The sequence below is a fragment of the Typopeltis vanoorti genome, chromosome 21 (genome assembly GCF_054136105.1).
Source record: "Typopeltis vanoorti isolate ZY-2024b chromosome 21, IOZ_Tvanoo_1.0, whole genome shotgun sequence".
In the NCBI taxonomy this organism is placed as follows: domain Eukaryota; kingdom Metazoa; phylum Arthropoda; class Arachnida; order Uropygi; family Thelyphonidae; genus Typopeltis; species Typopeltis vanoorti.
This window is the reverse complement of record NC_143569.1, coordinates 97,370,574-97,395,258: the sequence shown is the minus strand read 5'-3', so window position 1 is coordinate 97,395,258 and position 24,685 is coordinate 97,370,574. Positions and strand designations below refer to the sequence as shown.

General features: G+C 36.7%; 1 protein-coding gene across 1 annotated transcript in view; it reads right to left on the bottom strand.

Annotated features, from left to right (window-relative positions):
* The window catches only part of LOC150095132 (apolipoprotein B-100-like), a 297,535-nt gene that overhangs the window by 148,450 nt on the left and 124,400 nt on the right, over positions 1 to 24,685 (bottom strand). The window contains exons 8-9 of the mRNA XM_090411200.1: positions 19,380 to 19,534; positions 468 to 780 (exon numbers count right to left, since the gene is read on the bottom strand). Coding sequence (XP_090267326.1) covers positions 468 to 780; positions 19,380 to 19,534 — 468 coding nt within the window. The remainder of the gene's footprint in view (positions 1 to 467; positions 781 to 19,379; positions 19,535 to 24,685) is intronic.

Sequence of the window (24,685 nt, the reverse complement as noted above, 5' to 3'; positions counted from 1 at the left end):
ACTTATTGAACAGCCCACGTATAAACGGGTATACACCATGCATCATGACAATTGATTATGTAGTATGATTATAATGTATATGTAGTCTCAACCATGCTAGGTCCTAAAGTGCAGTCCTTGTTCATTCAGCATTCAAGTGGAAACTATATGAGAATTAAAGGTCAGGATTGGACATTGGATAAGAAGTTCTGTCAGTTCTCTGCATTCTTTATAGACTATGTTGAGGATTCCTTTAATTATATAGTTTGAATCTTTAAACAATGCCTGTTTAAGATGAGATACTGATATACACCTTTGCAAAATGTTGGTTTTCTTTTCTTTTGAGACTTCAGAATCCTGAAGTCTCAAAAGATTATGCAACACACATGCTGCATACATGATATATATAGAAAACAAGCCAACATCTTTATATATAAAGAAATACAAATATATATATTCGATTAACATTAAATTGTTCAAGAACCTACTTTTAATCTTTCTGTACATTTTATCTGAAAGTTGCAGGATACAACACTTTTAACAAAGGGTAATACATCTGGAGAAGCCCTCAGCCATGCTACAAAGTCAGTAAACATTGGAACAGTAAAAAGCTGAACTGCATCCTCTGATGTTATCACAAGATCTGCTAACATCATTTGTGCTTTTTCTAAAAATTCAGGTGGCTGAGTTTGAGGATCAGGTGTTTTATTATATTCAAACTGGATGCCAGTAATACGTCCAGTGACATCTGGCTGAGACAAATGCAACACAGAATTTGATTCCAGATACTCCATTGTGTAACTGAAAAGATAAGAAGGAAATATTAATTTCTTATTCTATAAAGAGATATTAGGACTTTCCAAAAGTTTTTATACAGGTTTATTTATTTAAATATAAATATCTTCTTCTTCTCCCGTAGCCCTAATTCATGGTTGGTAGGTGATAGTCTTGGTTAGCCTCCTCCGGTCATCTCGGTCTCTTGTTCGTGATGTCAGCTGTGAAAGGGAGGAATTTGTCAATTTTTTGATGTTATCAGTCCATTTTAATCGAGGTCGACCCTTAACCCTTGGTCCCGGAACGATTCCTTTTAGTGCTTGCTTTGCCATTAGCCCTCTCTACATGTCAAAACCATTTCATCTGTCTTCTTCTGATGACTGTCAGAATATTTTCCCTTTTTCTCCTGTCTATCGAATCAATCAGTTTTCGGACATCTTCATTGGTTTCGTGAGCGGTATAGGGGATTCTCAAAAGTTTTCATTTTAAAAGACAGGTGTCTCCTCTCATCTTCCTTCAATAAAGTCCAGGCCTCACAACCATACAAGAGGACAGAATTCACCAAGGTGTCAATTAGTCTTAGTCTGATTGTGATAGCTATTCTGTTATCTCCCCACAATGGTTTTAACTTTTGTAGGGCCACAGTTGCCTTAGCAATTCAGTATTTAATGTCAGTTTTTGAAGGACCATCTTGACTCAACGTGCTTCCTAGATAAGTGAACTTCATTACATTCTCAATTTGTTTATTGCCAATTTGTATCTTTAAGAATTTAATGTCTGATTTTGAGGTTATCATTGTCTTTGTTTTTTGTAGGTTTATGTATAATCCATATTTTTTTAATGTTGCGAAAATATAAATATAATTGATATAAAAGAATAAGCTTATATCATCAAAAATTATTTCACCATTCTTTTTCAAACTAAGCTTTCAGATCAGTGAACTATGAGCTCAATCACTTTCTTTATTTAAAAAAAAAAAACAGGCAAGCCTTTATAAATTAATGGAGCTATACAAGCTCATCCAAAGCAGGCAAAAGAGCAAGTCTTGGCACAAATGATTTACAGACATTAATGGCAGGACTTGAATCCATCACTTTGCTGGAAAGCAGGTGTGCTATTCACATCACCAACCAGACCAGCAACAAAATATATAAGAAATAAATTTTACTTTTAAAAAATTATTAAAAGGTGAAGCAAGTTACTAGATAAGAAATATCAGACAGATCTAGAGACTTCATAATAGTAGACTGGATAATGAATACTGATAGCAATAGTAAAACAGGATTGATTTGGAAGCATGAAATTGAAAATTTATATCTTATTTAACAGTGTGAGAAATTTTGAATTCATAATAAAATGTCTAAAAATTGCAATTGGTAGAGCAATTAATACATTCTTAATTTTGGTTTGCAAAGAAGCACACAGAATTTTGGTTTGCAAAGAAGGAGGTGGAATATAAAACATTGTTTTGGTTTTCTATTGCCATCTGGCTCCACAAGTAAAGAAGATTATTATTGTTATTATTAACAATTGACCTCCATGGAGTCAGATACTCATCATGGAATGTACACTGATTCAATGTGTTTACATTCACAACACAGGCAATGCATTCCCCTCATCAACCACTCTCCATGCAATGAACCTACTCCTCACTCTCCTACTCACATCCTCCTTATACAGTTTCCAGCACTGGCCTCTTGTTCTAACTCCCCCCCTCTCCCATTCTATGAAAAATCTCTTCCATGTCAACCCTTGACTAGCTTTTATGTCTCAATCATATCCCCCCCCTTTCCTCCTAATAAAGACTTTGCAAAATCAAAGTACACCACTGTATATGCATCTCCCCTGTCTAAGGTATTTGTCACATTGTTATAGTGCATAAGTAAGTTAGTGAAAACATGATCTACCCTTAACAAACCCATGCTGATAACCATAGAGAATCGAGAATACTGCGGTTAGCATTATTCATAATAATGCTAACCGCATTAATGGTAGGATACAGAAATGGGTTAACAGGATGCTAACCCATTTCTGTATCCTACTTCTCACCAATCTCTCCAGTACCTTCACCACAACTCTTGATATACAGACCAGCCTATAATTTGAAGCTACAGCCTTATCACCACCTCTATGCAGTGGAACAATTTTACCCTCCTTCCACTCCCCTGGAACTGGTGCTATTGTAAGACTTTTATTAAACAAGCATACCAATGCTACTGCCAATTCCCTGGAACATTCCCTTAAGATGCATGGTGATATATCATCAAATCTTATCACCTTATTGACATCAAGGTTATTTAATTCCTCAAATACCTTCTGCTCACTCACAATTAAGCCATCCTCTCCTATGTCGTCTTCACTTAAGTTCCTCATTATTTCACCCTGATCAGGATGAAATACCCTTATAAATTGATCACTGAATATAACAGTGTTTATGCAGCAGTTATCATTCTACCACTTTCTTCCATTAACTTTATCTTACCATGATCTTTCTTCCTTCTACTTGCCACATATCTAAAAAACTTTCTAAGGTTTTTCTTTGCCTGATTTGCCAATTCCTGTTCAAACTGAGTCGCTCTCCTTCTTTATACTTCTCATGTGACTGATTATTACCATTATTCATCTTGTGCTTCCTCCAAAGTACTTTCTTTTTCCAGATTTCAAGCTTAAGCTCCATATTCATCAATTTTACACCTACCTTATTCAGCCTTTTAGCCTTCAGAATTTCATACATAATGCTGTTATCTATTTCTTTGTCAGTTCCCATGTAGCATTTATTTCCTTACTGCTCAACTCCTCGTTCCATGTTATAGCTCCAAGCTGTCTCCTAAGCTTATCATAATCACCAGCCTTATAATTCCACACATATCCTTTCCTCACAAGAGTCTGCATATAACTAGCCACTACACAGTGATTACTGCATGATCACTTTCGCTAACTAGAGGAAAGCCACTACACAGTGATTACTGCATGATCACTTTCGCTAACTAGAGGAAAGTGTGAAACCCCTGTCACAATTACATCCTCGGATGAAATTATCAGATCCAAAACTCTCGATCCTTGCATGCCCTCCTTTATGTGCTGCCTGAAATAGTTATCTCTCAAGAACTCGAGAAATTCATTTTCCTTATTCCCAAATGCTATCTCTTCATTTCAATCTATACCACCATAATTAAAATCACTCATCATAATTACCCTTCCTTTGTTCATTAATCCAAGTTTTTTATACATTTCTTCATCACCACTCTCCACACGCACAGGCCTATAACAGCATCCAACTAAATATGTCTTTCTCTCAATCTCCACGTTACACCACACTGCCTCATAACCATTGCCACTATTTCCCTTTCATGTCTACTTTATGTGGACTTAATTCCCCTGCTATCATCAGCAGCACACACCCCATCCCTTCCTGTCCTTTCTAAGATCTCCATGGGGTCTAGAGACTCATGCAGGAGACTCACATTAACTTTTATACACACGAAACCTTAAGTGGTCACTTATGGGTCAAAGCCAAATAAATGGGAGAAGACCTCCACATCGCCTTTCAAGAATATGGAGAACTGACTGGGGCTTCTGACCTAATGTCCAATCCTCACCTTAATGTGATGCGCCCTGTTAGTAGGTATCTACTGAGTAATAAGCGAACAAGGATGGGCTTGCAATTTGGGACTTAGCCAACTAAATTGTATTCTCTATTGGCTTAAACCATAAATGCACATGATGGTACAGCATGATGAAATATCATGATGGCTGGGGGATTGTCCAGTGAAATAAGACCTCTGCTGTTTTCATCAGGAAACTAAGGCAAACAGTGAAAAGTCAGCTACTGAAACAACTTCCAACCCAACATCAGAAGAACTGAAGATAGGAACCATCAATATCAGGAGTATTAAAAGAAAGGAAATTGAACTGGCAAAAGAATTGGAAAAGTACCACGTGGGCATAATTGTCATTACTGACACAAAGAAGACAAAAATAGGTGAGATCTTACTAAATAATAAGTATAGGGAGTTATTTTCAGACAATAATGATTGAGGAAAGGAAGGAGTAGTGAGACACAACAGCAAACATGAAGATAAACTTCTTGATTGGAAGTAAGTTTCAAGTAGATTTATGTGAGCAAACTTCAAAATGAGGAATCTGACAATGAAACATTTGTGCCTATGGTCCCAGAAATGATTCTTTCAAGGAAGAAGTGAAGGAACTTGTTGAGTTATAGAACAGGCAGCTGACATTAAAGAAAATGGAAAAAGTAGTCTTTGTTGGAGATCTGAACAGCAGAACAGGAAATTAATTGATTAATCCCACCAGTCATATAGGAACATTTTAGGAAAATTGAAGAAAGGGCGAAGCAAACAAAGGTAAGTATTTACTGGACTTCTGCTCAAGATATGGACTATTCATTACTAACACCATATTCCAACATAAAGATGTGCACAAGTTCACATGGAGAGAAGACACAAGAAATAAGAAAAGCCTCATTGATTACATCACTATTGATAGTGATATCTTCATGCTTGTTCAGGATACAAGAATGTTTGGAATTGGAAGTGACCGTTACTTAGTACTAAGCAGGATAAAAATGGATATCACATTGAAAAGAACAGTATCTAAGAAAGCTTTAAGAATTAAAGTAGTTGAGCAGCTTTTAAAAGTAAACTGAGGACTCGACTATACAAAGAAGAAAAATTAAACAAATTGAAAACAAGAACCAAACCTTGGAGTCTCAGTGGCAAACTCTGAAGAAGACATTGATGGATTATGTTGTGAAGTTGTCTGCAAGGATAAAAAAATAAGAACACTGTCCTGGAAAAGAAGGCATAGCAAAATTTCTTAGCAAATAAGTAGGAAGATGCCCTAAAAGAATATAGAGAAAAATGTAAGTGAGCTAAGCTATGCACAAAAGTAGCTAAGTAAAAGTGATGAGATTTGGTAAGAGTATGGAAAATAAATATTAGGAAGGTGGAAAAATATTCTGGAGGCTATTGAAGAAGCTTAGAAATTGAGGAAAGAGTACTGTAAAAGGAATCAAAGATGATAAAGATGACATGAAAACTGAAGGTAAGGATATCCTAGATGTCTGGAGTAATTTTTTTTTTTTTTATGTTGGGCCCATATACAAGAGGTTGGCTGGTCAACCTATTGTACATTAGTACCGTATATGGGTGATGGGTTGTGAAAGGAGAAACTTGTTTACATTTGATTTAAACGCCTGCATATTGTATTCCTTGGGAAAAATGTAAGGGGAAGACTGTTCCACAGTACTGCAGTAGCAGGGATGAATGAGGAGGAAAAGAAACTTTTTCTGTGGGTTTCGAGGTGTACTGTAAAAGGATGTTGGGCGGCAGCTGTACGTGTTCCAATGGGTTTACAGGGTGGGGGAATTATTGATGCTGCTTCAGATGAACATTTCCCATGAAAGTATTTATAGAATATACAGATTGCAGAGACCAATTATTTGGAAAGACTGTTAAATGAACCAAGCAGTGACAGAACCATAATATACAAAATTCTCATATAGAAAATGTTCAAGAGGAATGCAAATAGAAATACATACCAATACTTGAGGTAGAAAAAGCTGTCAAAAATTTGAAATATTGAAAATCAGCTGGAGTAGATGACCAGAAAAGTTTAAGTATGAAGGTATAAAAGTTTTGCAGTGGTTCCACTACATAATCCAGATGGCCTGGTCAGAAGGCTGAATTCCAAATGATTGGAACAGAGCTCTCATAGTACCCATCTATAAAAAAAGGGAATAAAACTGAATGTGAGAATTACAGACAAATTTCTCTACTAAATGTTCCAGATAAGATTTATGCAAGCATACTTGAAAAGAGATTGAAAAAGATTGTGGAAGAGAAACTTAAAGAAGAACAAGCTGGGTTCAGATCAAATAGAGGTTATCAAGATCAGATTCTTACTTTATGACAAATAGTTGAGAAATTGTGGGAATATGACAAGGATCCGTACTGAAGTTTTGTAGATCTAGAAAAGGCATATGACAAGTGCTCAGAGAACAGCTCTTCAAAACACTATAATTCTATAGGGTGAATGGAACATTATAGAAATACGTACTCTATATTTAAGTTGTCAGTTCAGTAATTACAATTGAAGGAAGATGGTTTGATGTAAAATCAGGGGTAAACAAGGATGCACATTTCTTCCACTCTTATTTATCATCTATACAGATCATATTATGAAAGAAATACAGATCATATTATGAAAGAAAGTGGAATCAAGCCTGATATTAAAATTGGAGATGTAAAATTTAGCTCTTTGGTTTATTCAGATCGTGTTATACTCCTAAACAGATCTAGTGCAAGTCTCCAGGATTCGCTAACTGAATTGAATAACAGCTCTAACAAATTTGACATGAAAATAAGCAATAAACAAAACTATGAATATAGGCAGGAACATTGACAACTTCAATAGAGATCCTATAGAACAAGTAAAAGATTTCAGCTATTTAAGCACAGTTCTTAATGAGGATGGCAGGTTAAATCTGGAAATAGGCAACAGAATAAGCAAAGCTGGTATGGTGGGTCCAGCTGAATTTATTTCATATAAATTTATTCAAAATTTGTGTTTGAACCAGTTTTAAGTTATGGATCCAAGAGTTGAATTAGAAATAAAGCCCTTGATCAAAAACTAGTGACCTCAGATATAGGGTTCTGAGAAAATTTAGAGGAGTGAACCGATGGCATCAATGGCAGAATCATATTAAAAATGAAGATATTAGAAAGGAACTTGACATTATTAGCATTTAAGAATGTATCAGCAGAGCTAATCTAAGGTGTATGTCCACTTAAATACGATGGATGAAGAAAATGAAGAAAGGTTAGCTTGGCATCAAACACGTGTTTTAGGTGGATTGATTTGGTCAGAAACGTCTTAGAAGCATTCCAATATGACAATATTAGAGTGCTCACAAGTAATAGATTGATTTGGAAGAAAATTGTTGATAGGAGATTAATAATAACGTAAACTTAATCATGTAGTGCTGTCATAATAATGTGAAGACCCCTTGGGGATACATATCAGGAAATTGATGTTGATGACACACAAAACCTATGATACCTCTCCTTAAACTCACTCACTCACTCTCAGGCACTCGCAACCAATTCTGGCAATCCATTTCACTCATTAACCACTCTTCAAGCAAAAAAATCTAGTCTGCACACTCTTTGTAACCACACTCTTACATAACTTCCACAGATCAACCCTAGTTCTCTGATTATTTGTCACATATTGAAAAATTATTTTTGCATTAATTTTATAAAACTACTTTAATATCTTATTAATTTCTATAATGCCTCCTCTTTTCTTCATGTTAACTAAACTTTGTAACCTACACAACTTCAACCTATCCTCATAAGCATTCCACAGACTTGTCACCAAAAAACTTGGTCACCACTCATTTCTAAATGCTCTCTATCATCTGATCCCTAAGAAATCCAGGTGATCAAATCTGTGCACAGTAAATAAGATGCAGACAAATCATATTATAAAGAGGGATAATAACCTTCCTATCTTTGCTTTTTTTTAACATTTTTCAACATCCAAGTAATTCTTTTGTGCTATTTTACTAATTTTTGCAATATGCGCTCTGAACTTCAACTCTCCGTCACCATACTATACAGGCATAAACAAAACAAAACAGTCATTTTATTGCAACAGTAGATATAGTACATTTCACAAACAATATATTTCAAAATAACTGAAAAGATCAAATTATTTTAAGAATTTTCAATGATCATGCATCCTATCCTCTTAGTTTTACTGCCTGAAGAAAGAAAGAAAGAAATGCCTTTAATTTTTTGGAATTTATTATTATTATTATTAACAACAGACCTCCATGGAATCAAAAGGCTCATTGTAGGAGGTACACACTGTTAGACACAAAGCACATCAAACTATGCTTTAAACTCATTCAGTGTACCAACATTCACCAAAATGCCACGCAATACATTCCACTCACCAACCATTCTTCATGCAAAGAACCTACCCTTTATGCCTCTTCTCACGCCCTCCTTTCCTTTTACAGTTTCCAGTGAAGCTCCTTGTAAGGTGGAAGAAATTTCTATGAAATATTTCTTTCACATTAACCTAGTAACAACCCATTATCAACTTAAATGTCTCAATCATATATTCATCCTATTCACAAGGCTTTGCAAACTGCATCCCTTCAATCTATCTTCGTATCCCACATCCCATAGGCCAGTTACCATCTTAGTCTGTACACAATAATCCATATGAGGTGTGATAAAGGCCTTAGATAACCTCTTTGTTCCTGCATGAAGGTCCTCTGCATTATTGCCATAATCTTTCTGCCTGGCCTGCACTCCTCAATAGCTACTCTCACTCAGAAAAAAACATTGTAATCTCTCAGAAAATCACACTTTCTGCCAACCTATGTTTTCTTATTTCTCTTATTTTATCAATACAGAATCATCAAGATCTACTATGACCGGTGACCTGAATTCAGATTTCCTAGCTATATCCCACTGTGGAAAGGAAAACCTTGTAAACTTCAGTGCCACAAAATCTCAGTCCTGTCTGATCTCTCACAAGAAGCATTCACATCCCTCCTCCTTACCTGTAGTAATACTGAGATATCCAAACACAATCAGATTTCTCTACTTGGGCTGACCTGCACATCCAATCTTTCCTGGCACAACCACATTTTAACTACAGCTTCTACAGCCACCAATAAAACTTGGTGTACTTTTTCGCACGAGACCCTACTTCACTCCTTCACAGCTTCTAACTCTATATACGAAACCCAAATCTGTCCAGCCATGGAATACTGCTCCCATATTTAGGGTGCTGCACCAAATTTCTCTCTAAGATTGCTCAATTCTATCCAGAAAAGGAAAATCCGGCTAATTAATGATCCCTCTTTCACATACCCACTTCAATCCCTCTCTCACAGGTGTTCAGTTTTAGCCTTGTGTCTCTTCTACAGATACTTTAATGAACAGTGCTCTGCTGAATTGGCCACTGTTATTCTTTCACTCTCACCACAAAATCATTAAAATATGAGCCACTGCTAGCAAACACCCTTTTGCAGTGCATCTTGAAACTCACCGAACTACCTTCACTATCTCCACCTTCATCCCATATACTTCTGTTCTTTGGAACAGTCTTCCCCAAAGATTACAACCCTCAACTGTTCAAGCAAAATGTGAACAGATTCTTCCTTTCTTCACACACACACACACACACACACACACACACACACACACACACACACACACACACACACACACACACACACACACACACACAGCACTAATGGGCTGTAGATTTTGTGGCCTTTTGTGTGTGGATCAGATATACAAAAAAATAAAAATAAAATAAACATACATAAAAATCCCTTATTGTTTTTCAGCCAGTATGTGAAACTCTAAGATCGAAAACTACGATCTAAACGTTTCATGCCAACGAACTGTCGGCGAATCCAAGCGTAAGTGACCACTTGGTAGTACCACACCAAGGCAACTCGATGCAAAGGTGTTTATGAATAGCCGTTTGGCTTTTCATCTTAGTTAAAATAAACATACATCTTCAGTATTTTTCAAGGCATGTATATTATATTCCTGACAACAAACCATGCTCAAAAAAAAGACATAGTTTTCAACATGTTTGATCTACAAACTATCTATGGCAATATCTTCATACCTACAGCTATCTTTTCTATGCTCAATATAAAATGCCATAATAAATAAAACTTACTGAACTAGTAGCATGGGTAGGGAAGTTATTATTCTCCTTATAAGACTTTAATATTGATCCCTCTTTCATATATCCACTTCAATCCCTCTCTCACAGGTGTTTTATCGTCTTTAATGGCTTTTTATTATTATTATTATTACGGGTATCTCCATGGAGTCAGTAGACTCATCGCGGGAGACCCAAACTAGCAAAACAATATCTGTCATATCTCTTCTTGAATTCATTTACAGACAAAGAGCTCACAACTAAGTCAGGCAATGAATTCCACTCATTCACCACCCTCCAGGCAAAAAACCTTGTTCTGACACCTTTGTTAACCACACTCTTCTTTAATTTCCAGAGATGGCCTCTTGTTCTTCCATCACAATCACACAGCTGAAACATTTCCCCTGCATCAATCCTATAAAAACCTTTTAGTAATTTGAATGTTTCTATCGTATCCCCTCTTCTTCGCCTATCAACCAATCTCTGCAATCCACAAGCTATCAATCTATCAATGTAGGGAGCATTTTTTATATCACTCACCAACTTGGTCACTCTTCTCTGAACCCTCTCCACAGCCTCCTCATCTCCAAGGAATCCAGGTGACCAGACCTGAGCAAACAGTAATCCAAATGTGGAAGTATCAATGCTTTATAAAGGGGAATAATAACCTCTTTATCTCTGGATGTCAGTGTGTTCCTCAACAACCAAGTAATCCTATGTGCAATCTTGGACACCTTAGCAATGTGTCCTCTGAACTTCATCTCCCTATCTACCAATACCCCTAAGTCCCTAGCCTCATCAATCTCTTGGAGTACCTTTCCATCGATGTAGTACACAGCTGGTAATCTTTTAATCCCAAAATGCATGACTTTACACTTTTCCACATTGAACTGACATCCATTTTGTTTTGCCCATTTTACCAGCTTATTTAAATCCTCCTGCAAACTTTCAACATCAGCTTGATTTTTTATTGCACTACACAACTTTGCATCATCAGCAAACAACTGAATATCTCCCTTTAAGCCATTTCCTATATCATTTATATACAAATTAAACAACATTGGCCCAAGCACAGAGCCCTGAGGCACACCACTGGTCACCTGCCTCATTCTGAACTCGGCTCCTCCATACACCACCTTATGGTATCTCTCCCTGAGCCATTCTCCTATCCATATCACCAATTTTATATCCATTCCCATCTGCTCCAATTTGCGTAACAGTGTTCTATGGGGTATCCTGTCAAAAGCCTTAGCAAAATCCAGAAGTACCACTGTGTAGCCAGTTCCTTTGTCCAACTCAGATGTTATTCTATTATGAATAGTTAATAGATTGCTAAGGCAGGATCTACCTTTAACAAAACAATGTTGGCCTCTATAGAGTATCATATCCTGATCTACCCATTCTTGAATTTTGTCTTTAACCAACTTTTCCAATAATTTTACCACTACTCTTGAGATGGTGATTGGTCTGTAATTCAATACCGCAGTTTTAGAGCCACCCTTATGCAAAGGAACCACTTTGCCTAACTTCCACTCCCTAGGGACCATACCAGAGTTCAAACTTAAATTAAATATCCAGGTAAGAGGGGTTGACAATTCATTTGCACATTCACGCAACACCCGAGCTGATATTCCATCTAAGCCTACCGCAGTGTTTGCATTTAAGTTTTGCAATATATTTAATACCTCTGATTCTTTAGCTTCAATTCTCACATTAGGTATTGCTATAGGTATAGAGATAGCCTCACTTGGGTGATAGACTTTTGAGAAGTGATCACTCAGTAACTCGACTATTTCATCTGATTTTGTCACTTCAATACCATCAGCACCCACTAAGGTTATCCTTCCGAAGTCATTCTTCCTCTTACTTGCCACATAGCGGAAGAACTCTTTGGGATTACCATTGATCTCTTTGGCTAAGATCTTCTCATAATCTGATTTAGCTTTTCTTACTATGCTGGTAACCTTCCTAGCTTGAGCCTTGTACTGCTCATGGGTGTCCTGATCGCCCTTCTCCTTGTAAATTCTCCATAACGTTTTCTTTTTTTGCAGTTCAAGCTTGATACTACTGCTCATCCATCTAATGCCTGCCTTGTTTGACCTCCTGACCATGGGGACACAATCTGATATTGCTTTCCTCAGATACCCGCTGATTTTATCCCAAGCACTGCTAACATCTTTCCCTTGCAATATGTTCTGCCATGGGATGGCTGCAAGCTCACTCCGAAGCTTGTTATAATTGCCTAACCTGTAGTTCCGTACATACCCCTTCTTAATAGAAAAATCCACAGATTTTGCAACCTCCCAAGTCAATACCACATGATCGCTTTCACCAACTGGAGGTAACGAGAACACCTTACTTATGCATATAACCTCTGAACCAATAACCAGGTCCAACACTCTCACACCACGTGTCCCTTCAGTTACGTGCTGTTTCAAGTAATTATCTCGTAGAAGATGTATGAACTCCATTTCCTTTTTGCTACGTGATATTTCCTCCTTCCAATTGATATCACCATAATTAAAATCCCCCATAATAATCACTAAGCCTTCACTCATTGCACTAAGTTGCTGATGCATGAATTCAATATCTCCCCCCGTACTCCCTGGCCTATAGCAGCATCCAACTGTATATTTGGTTGCGTTGGTCACTATTTCACACCAGACTGCCTCAAATGAACTCTCATTCACATGTCTATCATCATGATATACTACTTTCTTTGGCTGCAACACATCAGCTATCATCAACAGTACTCCTCCTCCTGTTCTATCTTCTCTATCCTCCCTGAAAATACTGTACCCATCACATTCAATTCCAGTGACCACATCTTCTGCTGACAGCCAAGTTTCACTAATGCCTACAACTTTTGGTGAGATTTCACTGACTAATGCCAAAAATTCTTCTCTCTTATTTCGAATGCTTCTAGCATTGGTATACAAAAATTGCAGATTCCCTCTAGATCTTGTACCGGCTTTAGAACTGATATATAAGTCACTAACCACCGTAGTCCTATGTCGATTTTTATCCCCTCTCTTCTGCAATTTATTCTGCCTATAAGGATCAATAAATACACAATCAGTGCTAAAGTTTCTCTCTCTTACACTCAACCTTTTCAATATTAGTTTCCCTGCCCAATAACTTCAACCTGTTCAGAAAACAATAACTTCTTCAATCGCTTATGTCCTTCCATGTTAAGATGCAGTCCATCTCTAGCATACAACTGCCTTTTTCCTTCAAACACACTCCAAACATAAACAAACTCCAGACCTCTTTTTCTGCACATTCCTGCAATCATATCATTCATTATCATTGCTCGTCTACTTAACTCATAATTGTCAAAACGAGGCAGCACACACACTATTCTCCCATTGACACTTTTCCTCTTCACAATATCTAATAATGTTCTTAAATCTTTTCCTACCCGATTTATACTACCTCTCAGGTCATTCGTACCCACCATAACTATCATCTTGTCTGTTTCATGCCCTCTCTTTATTGCTAAAGCCACTCTTTCTATTGTCCCATCAGCCAAGCACTCCTCATGCATACCACTCTCCATACCCTTAATCATAGAATCACCATATATTTTACCACTCATAACTTCATTCAAGTTCACACTCATGGACTCATTCTCTACACTATTCAGCATGACTCTCCCAGCTTCATTACTCAACTCTCTATTACTTACCCCCCCACTCTCACTACATCTCATTTCTTCTAGGCCACTTGTGGTTTTATTATGTTGACTCCCAATCACTCCCATACTATTTATTACTGAATCATTCACCAAAGACTCACCCATATGTAATCCTGTTCTAGTTACATCAGCTTTAAGGCTTTAATGTCTTGGATTTGGTAATAACTTCACAAGATGTAATTGTTAATGAAGTGTTGACACTGCTACTGCCAGTTGGTGAGAATGATCACGAGGAACTTATTTGGAGGTGATGAAACAAGAAAAGGTCACTGCCAAAAATGGTTACATGTGGAAGTATAAAGCAAGTGATTATAGGAAGCTGTATAGTCAGTTAGCATCAGTACATTGGGTAGATGAGCTGAGCAGAAAAGATGTTGACAATGCATGGAAACTCACAAGGCAGTATCTATCTGACAAATGCAATGTATGACTGCATACCAAGGGTTAAGGTAAATAAGATAGGAGTGAAGTGGATGACCAGTAAAATAAAGCAAACTGTGCTAGAGAAGAAAATGTTATGGAAGAAGTACAAGACAGTTGATGGTAATCAAATCCATGAAGAGTATAAAGTGCAGGCTAGAAAGGTGATGAGCATGGTAAAGAAGGAAAAGGTGCAGTATAAGAGGAGATTGGCTGTCAGGCCAAGGTTAACTTAATAACTTAAAGGCATTTTTCTGCAACATGGCAAGCAAGAGGAAGAATAATTATGGCAGACTAACATTGGTGGACAGTCATGGCAGCAGAATAACAGCTGCAAAGGATATAGCAGAATTACTGAATGAGCACTTTATCAGTATTCACTGGTATAAATGATCCAGTGCAATATACAGATGAGAGACAAGTATTAGGAGAACTGGAAGTGAAAGAAACAGAGGTGTATCAGATGTTGGTTGGGTTAGATGTGAATAAGGCTGTGGGAATGGATGATGTATCACCATGTATTCTTAAAGAATGTGCCACAGTTGGTTATGCCTTTGATCTGGTTACTTAACGAAAGTCTTGCAGCAAGTAGGGTTCCTAAAGCGTGGAAAGAAGGCAAAATAGTACCACTTCACAAGCATGATTCTAAGACAGAAGTTTCCAACTATAAGCCAGTCTGTATAACTGCGGTTGTGTTTAAGGTGTTGGAGAGATTGGCAAGGAATAGAATACAGAATGGGGTTGATGGACATAGCATTCTTCATGATGGTCAGCATGGATTTGTGAAGGGTAGGTCATGTTTTAGTAATTTACTTGCATTCTATGATAAGGTGACAAGTGTGTTAGATAAGAGAGGATCATGTTGTTTTAAGGATACTTGCGACATAAGACTGAATGATATAATCACGTAATCACAAGAAAGATATTTATTTAACCAAATATTTCGGTCTGGAAATAGCAGACCATCGTCGGTGGTATTACAAGAACAGTTTAAAAAATATACAAGCTAGAATACTAACAATAGATCGTTGAAATTAGAACATGCCGCGTGATGTTATATCACTAAGTATGAAACGAAATATTTTGAAGTAGAAACATGATTGAATTTGCTATTAAAAAAAAAAAAAAAAAAAAAAAAAAAAAAAAAAAAAAAATTAATGGGTAATCTTGATTAGGCTTTCCCAGATTTTTGATATAGATATGCAGTCATTACGATTCAGGTTGGGATGATGGAGCAAGGCCTCCACGCTTTCCTTGAACAAACGTTCGAACCTATAACGGGATCTATGTAAGAGGCGCGTTTTGGACCAAAGGATGCTGTGGTCAGTTTCAATCCCGTGTTGAGCCAAACCAGACTTTTCAGGTTTATTGTGAAGAATGGATGATTGATGTTCTTGGATTCTTTTTTCAAGAGAACGTCCAGTCTGTCCAAAGTAAGAGAGATCACAGTTGCAAGGAATTTGATAAACTCCAGGAAGAGATAAAGTTGAGCGTTTGTCTTTAGGAGAAGGAAATTGAGAAGACAATTTGTTAATAGGAGAATACGTAGCTGTTAAATCATATTTCTTCAAAATTCTTGCGATAGGTTCTGAAATACCGGAGATATAAGGAATAGGTACTCGACGTATTGAATCTTTGTTGTTTTGTGGAGGATTATAAGATGTAAGAAGACGTTGAATACTTTTTTCAGAAAAGCCATTGAGTTTCATGTGTTGCTGGATAGTAGAAAGTTCTTTCTGTAGATAATCAAAAGTAGAACAATTAGTTTTGGCTCTTTTGATGAGACATTTTATAATTCCTGTTTTATGACATGGATGATGGGCTGATTCTTTCAGAATATAACGACCTGTGAATGTTGGTTTCCTGTATACTGTAGTTGTAAGAATATTTGAAGATGATCGGATGAGGAGAACGTCTAAAAAAGATAACTGGTTGTTTTCTTCTAATTCCATAGTAAACTTTATGCGATGATGTAAGGAATTAATACTGTTTAAAAAGGAAGATCATCAATCATCACCAAGAACATCAATCATCCATTCTTCACAATAAACCTGAAAAGTCTGGTTTGGCTCAACACGGGATTGAAACTGACCACAGCATCCTTTGGTCCAAAACGCGCCTCTTACATAGATCCCGTTATAGGTTCGAACGTTTGTTCAAGGAAAGCGTGGAGGCCTTGCTCCATCATCCCAACCTGAATCGTAATGACTGCATATCTATATCAAAAATCTGGGAAAGCCTAATCAAGATTACCCATTAATTTTTTTTTTTTTTTTTTTTTTTTTTTTTTTTTTTTTTTTAATAGCAAATTCAATCATGTTTCTACTTCAAAATATTTCGTTTCATACTTAGTGATATAACATCACGCGGCATGTTCTAATTTCAACGATCTATTGTTAGTATTCTAGCTTGTATATTTTTTAAACTGTTCTTGTAATACCACCGACGATGGTCTGCTATTTCCAGACCGAAATATTTGGTTAAATAAATATCTTTCTTGTGATTACGTGATTATATCATTCAGAGAGGATCATATTCAGTGATATTCTTGGACTTTCGCAAAAGCATTTGATAGACTGCCACATAATAAGTTGGTGTACAAGCTGCAGAGGATGGATATAATTAGATGGATATAGAATATTGGCTATCCATCTAACCAATATCCTATTGATCAGAGAGTGGCTCTCTGAATGATATCAACAGGTTGTGTATGATGGAGCAATGTCTCAAAAAAAGAAGGGGTAACCAGTGGTGTGCTCCAGCGTTCTGTTCTTGGGCCCCTGCTGTTTAACTTGTTTGGTGGTGATCGGATCCATGAAGAGTATAAAGTGCAGGCTAGAAAAGTGACAAGCATGGTAAAGATTGGTGATATAATCCTATGGACTGACTGGGAATCTTCAGTTATTTGCTGATGGTGCAAAGTTGGGAAGAATTATACGTAGTACTGCTACTGTTAATTTCCTTTAAGAAGATTTGAATAGACTTTTGACTCAGACAAAGCAGTAGGGTTGTAATTTTAATATTAAGAAGTGCAAGGTGTTGCATTTTGGAGTGTAGAAATATAAGTTTGTGTACTATATCGATGGTGCCATACTGCAGGAAGTGGAGGAGATTAGAGATTTGGGAGTGATGGTTGAGAGTAGACTGAAGTTTAGAGAGCATATTGCTAGTGTTGCAAATCGTAGTGCTGCTACAATAAGAAGTACTCTAACATGCAAGGATAAGGAAGTGGTTGTGCCGCTGTATAAGGCACTGGTCAGACCACACTTGGACTATTGTGCTCAGATCTGGTCACCTGGTTTTCAATGTGATGTGGGGACATTTGAGAGTGTCCAGAGACGAGTGACCAAGACAATGTCAGGACTTTGGAATGCTGGCCTATGGAGAGAGGTTGAGGAAATGTAGATTGCAGAGTTTGGTAGATAGGAGGAGGAGAGGTGATATGACAGAGACATTTAAGTTAGTGAGAGGATTTCATCAGATTAATCCAGAGGGGATTATAAAAAAGAGTAGAAAGTGAGAAGGGAAGAACCAGAGGTCATTCCAGGAAGTTATGTAAAAGTGTAGTGAAGGGTGTGAGAAGTAGATTTTTTTCATGGAGAATTGTCAGTGAATAGAATGCATTACCAGAATGTGTTGTTAATGCAAGGTGTGTTAAGGATTTTAAGATTCTATATGATAAATATAGAATATAGAAACAGTTGAATGAACCTCCCATGATGAGTCTGTCAACTCCATGGAGGGTGTAATAATAATAATAAGGCGACATCTGAACTCTACTATGTGCAGATCTGGTGTCCTGGATTTCATGCTAAAGAGGAAGTGGAGGTGAGTGATCAATATTTTCAACTCTATAGCTATAATGACAAACTGGAGCTCTTTGAGGTATAAATACTAGTTGATAGGGAAAGAAAAATGCAAAAAGAGAAGGAATTATAGAAACATGTAAGTTATTGAAGGGGTTTTATAGAACTGCCACCAAAGACTTTTTTCAATACATGGCAGGAAGGGAGAGAACAAGATGTTGCCCATGGAAATTATGCAAGGGTGTGTGTGTTTAGCAGAAGTATTAAATTTATTTTACTTATAGGGTAGTAAACTATTATTATTATTACGTGACACCTTTAGTGAGTCCAAGGACTCATCATGGGAGGGCATTCTACTCTACTTCACTAAATATATCTAATCTCTTCTCCACTACTACTTAATTCTCCTGCTACGATACTACTACCATCAATGCCATCTACCACCCATCATCGTGAACAACAGTATTTTTTTTGTCTGTAAATTGCATGTGTTCTGAAGGCCGATTTTTCTGTATGTGGGATGAAAAACCCGAGTTTCTGGGAGAAAAAACCGTGCTACCTCCGTATGAGATTGGCTAACTCACCTTCAATTGTAAACAGCCCATATAAGGATTCCCCTCTTCACAGGAAGAATTGAACTCAGGTCTCCAATCAAAGGGAGCAATGTTCCACTGTTCTTCCAATTCCAAATGGATAGAATGAGTTGCCAGATGGTTATTGAGTATTTTGTTAGAATGAGAGGTATGATACGTATTGTGTGAATAGTGTGAATAATAGTTAGTGTGGTCCTCAAATGTTAGCTGATGATTCCATGGAGATTCCAAAGAAATAATAATAATAATAAACAAAGCTTGAAAAGCAACTATTACAACTCAAACACTACTTGTACCTGTAAATGAAAATAGTGAAAACAAGAATACATTATTTGAAATTAAATATTAATTAAATAAAATTTTGGCTTCTTATTCAAAGTTACCTACTAAATATTTGTTTGAACAGCTGTAGCAGTATGTTGGGTAGATTCTAACATAATAGCATGTCTTTCTTTACAAACTATTTTTTCCATTTTATTATTGTTCATGCTCCAATTTAGGTCACAATCAAAAGTTGAGTTTATAACATACTGGATGAAACTCTATAACAAGAAAAAAAACAAATAACAAAATAGTTTCAATAAAAATATTAATCACAGAACAGCAAAAACAAATAATTTTTATCTAATTTTAGCAATAAGAAATATATTAGTGAGTTCATATTTATAAATAATTAAGATTTATAAAAAAAACATTAATATGCTTTTTGTAATGGCTGGATTTTATAAAGGCTGATCTAGATCAGCATTTCTCAAAGCATGGTAAATATGATCAAAGTGGCAGGGACCTACTTATGCACAAGTGCAAAAAGCTCTAGCGGGAGCCTTGAAAAATTAGGGCCCCAAACAATGAGTAGGTGGCCCTGAGCACTCTAGCACCTTGAGTCTCTGACCACCTCGGGAAACGTTTAAGTACAGCTCTGCCAAGTGAGCCATATAGTTTTCCTGGTGCGAAACAAGAGAATTTCATCATCAAATTCCTGAAAAGTACCCTCAAGGGGTGTACAGGATATGATAGTACTACATGAAAAAAATTACATCATTACTAAATTCCTATCTACAATTTTCCTCCAAATCAGTGTTACTTGTCAAGACTCCAACATTATCAGATCTTATATTTCTATCATCTAAGGCACTTTCTACCGTATCAATCCACCTATATTTTGGTCTTCCTCTGGGTCATTTTGCAGCCAACCTGGCAGAGAACACTTGTTTTGATAATCATTCTTCGCCCATTCTGTTTAAGTGACCATACCACCTGAGATTAGCTCTGCTAGCACATTCCTGGATGCTGACAATATCAAGTTCTTTCCTAATGTCCTCATTTTTAATATGATATTGCCATTGATGCCATCTGTTCATGCCTATAATTTTTCTCAGGACTCTCATATCTGCGGTCTCTAGTCTTTGGTCAAGTGTTTTACTTCTGACCCAACTCTCAGATCCATAAGTTAAAACTGGTTTGAACACTGTCTTGTATACAGCTAATTTAGTGTTCCGACTAATTTCTCTCTTATTCCATATGAATTTATTCAGTTGACTTCCCACCATACCAGCTTTGCTGATTCTGTTGTCTATTTCTATATTTAATGTACCATCTCCACAAAATATCATGCCTAAGTAGCTGAAATGTTTTACTTGTTCCACAGGTTCTCCATTCACAACACAGCTGATATTTTCAATGATTCTGCCTATTTTCATTGTCTTTGTCTTTTTAATGCTGACCTTCATACCATATCTATTACAACAGTTATTCAATTTAGTCAGAGAATCTTGCAGACTTGTAGCAGATTTATTTAAAAGTATAATATCATCTGCATAAAGCAAAGAGCTGACATTAACATCTCCAATTTTGATATCATGTTTAATACCACTTTCGTTCATAATGTGATCCATATAGATAATGAATAACAGAGGGGATAATGTACATCCTTGTCTCACACCAGATTTAACATTAAACCAACTTCCTGTACTTCCTTCAATTCTAACTGCTGACTTACAATTCAAATAAAGACTAAGTATTGCTCGATATAGTGCCCCATTGACACCATATAACTGTAAGGTATTGAATAACTTCTCTCTTGCCTTTTCCAAATCGACAAAACTTAAATACAAATCTTTGTTATATTCCCATGCTTTCTCGACTATTTGTCGTAAAGTGAAGATCCGATTCTGATAGCCTCTATTTGACCTCAATCCAGCTTGTTCTTCACCAAGCTTTTCTTCCACAATTCTTCTCAACCGTTTCTCAAGTATACTTGCATAGATCTTGCTAGGAACACTCAGTAGGGAAATACCTCTGTAATTCTCACATTTAGTTTTATTTCCCTTTTTTATATATAGGTACTATGAGAGCTCTACTTCAATCATCGGGAATTCGTCCCTCTGTCCAGGCTTTCTGAACTATGTAGTGCAGCCACTGCAAGACTCTTATACCACCATACTTCAGCATTTCTGGTCGAATATCATCTACTCCTGCTGCCTTTCCACATTTCAAGCCTTTGATGGCTTTTTCTACTTCAAGTATAGATATGTATTCCTGACTGCATGCCTGGTCAGTGTTTTTTACCACTGTGCTGTCATCACTGCTTGTTTCATTTAGCAGTTTTTCAAAGTAATTACTTCATACTTCAAGGATATCTTTTTGTGCTGTTTTCATGTCACCTTTATCATCTCTAATTCCTTTTACAGCACTCTTTGTCTCCATTCTTAAGCTTCTTCAATAACCTCCAGAATATTTTGCCACCTTCTTGATATTTATTTTCTATATTCTTGCCAAAGTCCTCCCATGACTTTTGTTTAGCTAGTTTTACACAGTGTTTAGCTTTCTTACATTTGTCTCTGTATTCTCTAAGAGCACAAGCTGACTTATTTGCCAGGAACTTTGGATATGCTTTCTTCTTTTCCTTCACTGCCTCTTTAACTTCCTGTGTCCACCATGGAGTTCTAATTTTTCTCTCCTTGCAGACAACTTCACCACATGCCTCTCTAGCTGAATCAATTAGCGCTTTCTTCAAGGCTTGCCACTGAATCTCCAAGGTTTGATTCCTGTTCTCAAACTCTTTCATTTTTTCTTCAATAATCTTTGTGTATTTTAGTCTACAGTTCACATCTGAGGGCTGCTCAACTTTTATTCACTTTAAAATTTTCTTACATGTTATTCTTTTCAATATGAAATTCAATTTTATCCTGCTTAAGACTAAATAGTGATCACTTCCAATTTCAAATCCTCTGTACACTCTAGTGTCCTACACCAGGGAGAAAACATCACTATCAACAATAACATAGTCAATGCGACTTTTCTTATTCCTTGCCTCTTCTCTCCATGTGAATTTGTGCACGTTTTTATGTTGGAACGTGGTGTTAGTAATAACCAGTCCATGTCCTGAGCAGAAATCCAACAGATATTTGCCATTATTATTAGCTTTGCTCTTTTCTCCAACTTTTCCCAAATTATTTCTGTATATCTCACACTCATTTCCTACTCTGCTATTTAGATCCCTAACAAGGACCAACTTTTCATTTTTCATTGTGTCAGTTGCTTTTTGTAAAGCCTCAAAAAATTCCTCCACTTCTACCTTAATAGAACCTTCTGTAGGACCATAGGCACAAATAAGTCTCATTGTCCAGTTCCCCATTCTCACATTTGCCCACATTACTCTACTTGAGACTGACTGTCATTCAAGAAGATTAGCCTCGTATCTTGTGTTGAATACTATGGCTACTCCTTCTTTTCCTTGACTGTCACTGCCTGAATATAACATTTTGTATTTATTGGTCAGAAAGATCTCACCAGTTTTTGTCTTTTTTGTTTCAGTCACCCCAATTATGTCGATCTGGTACTTATCTAATTCCTCAGCTAGCTGCATTTCTTTGCCATTTTATGTTGATAGTACCAATCTTTATCTCTGGTGATGTTGAGTTGGGGTGTGTTTTCAGATTTGTTCCAGTAGCTGACTTTTCACTGTTCGCCCTGGTTCCCTGGTGAAAACAATGGGGTCTTGTTTAACCGGGCGACGCCCCAGCCGGCATGAAATTTTGTCCTGTTGTACCATCATTTTTTTATTTTGGTTTAACCGATAAGAATACAATTTGGTTGACTAAATTCCAAATTGCCATCCCATCCTCGTTCGTTCAGTATCCAAGTAGATACCCAACAGGGTACACCATGAGAAGGTGAGGATTGGACACAAGAGAATTTCATTAGTAAATAAATATTTTTTAAAATTTTAGTTTGTAATATTCAAAGAGTTTAGAATATGATGTATCAAAAACTTTATTAATGAAAAACGTTCTCTTACATACTTTGTTAATTTCAATATATAGTAGTACAGACATTATTTTGCCACACACTGCATAACTCTCACAGTCAAGATTTAAAGAGAAATGCTTCAGTGTTCAAGATTTTGAGAGTTTCACAATTCTGAATGATGATTATTATTATTATTATTACCCCAAGACCTCATGGAGTTAAAGACTCATCCAACTGGTCCTTTTATCACACATCACATCATACCATGTCTTAAACACCCTCAAACTCCTTGCAGACACCACACTCTCAGGCAAGGCATTCCAATCATTCACAACTCTGCACAAAAAAAACCTGCCTCACACTCCCCTACTCATACCCTCTTTATGCAGTTTCCAGGGAAGACCTCTTGTTCTCCCCTGATCTCCCACTATTCTCTGTAGAACTTATCCATCATTGATCTTATAACAACCCCTTACCAACTTGTAGGTCTCTATCATATCTCCCCTCTTCCTTCTCTCCACTAGTCTCTGCAAATTACATCTTTTCAATCTTTCCTCATACTCAACATTCCAGAGGTCAAAAACTACCTTAGTCAGTTGCCTTTGGACCCTTTCCAACATCTCTTCATCCTTCTGAAAACTCGGTGACCAGATCTGGGCACAATAGTCCATGTGTGACCTAATCAAAGCCTTATACAACGGAACAAGAATCTCCCTACTTCTACACGTCAGTGTCCTCCGCATCATTCCCAGAAGCCTTTGTGTTGTCTTCACAATTTTGGTGATGTGTTTCCCTAAATTTTAGATCCTTATCCACTATCACCCCCAGATCTCTTATTTCCTCTACCTCCAACAATATATTCTCATCAAGCATAAATTCTGCATCCCATCTTTGTTTTACAAATTTTAAAACCTTACATTTTGCAACATTGAATTCACATCCCCATTTCCGTACCTAATCACTAATTGGGCATGGATATGGGCATTTGTTAATTTCAATATATAGTAGTATGGATATTATTTTGCCACACACTGCATAACTCTCACAATCGAGATTTAAAGAGAAATGCTTCGGTGTTCAAGGTTTTGAGTGTTTCACAATTCTGAATGATTATTATTATTATTATTATCCCAAGACCTCGTGAAGTTAAAGACTCATCCGGGAGGTCCTTTTATCACACACACACACACACACACATCTGATTATACTGTGTCTTAAACACACTCAAACTCCTTGATTTCATGCTTATGTCTGTAGAAATTGCTAACCTGATTATCGAAGACTTCAAACAACACCTACAAAGACTATGCAAGTAATATAAAAATATTTTCCTGAACAAGAAAAATTTGGGCAGATCGAAATGCTTTTACATGGATGGAAACCGTTAATATATTAAGGGTACGCTTTCATTGAAAGAGATAGACAACCTTGCAGAACAAACT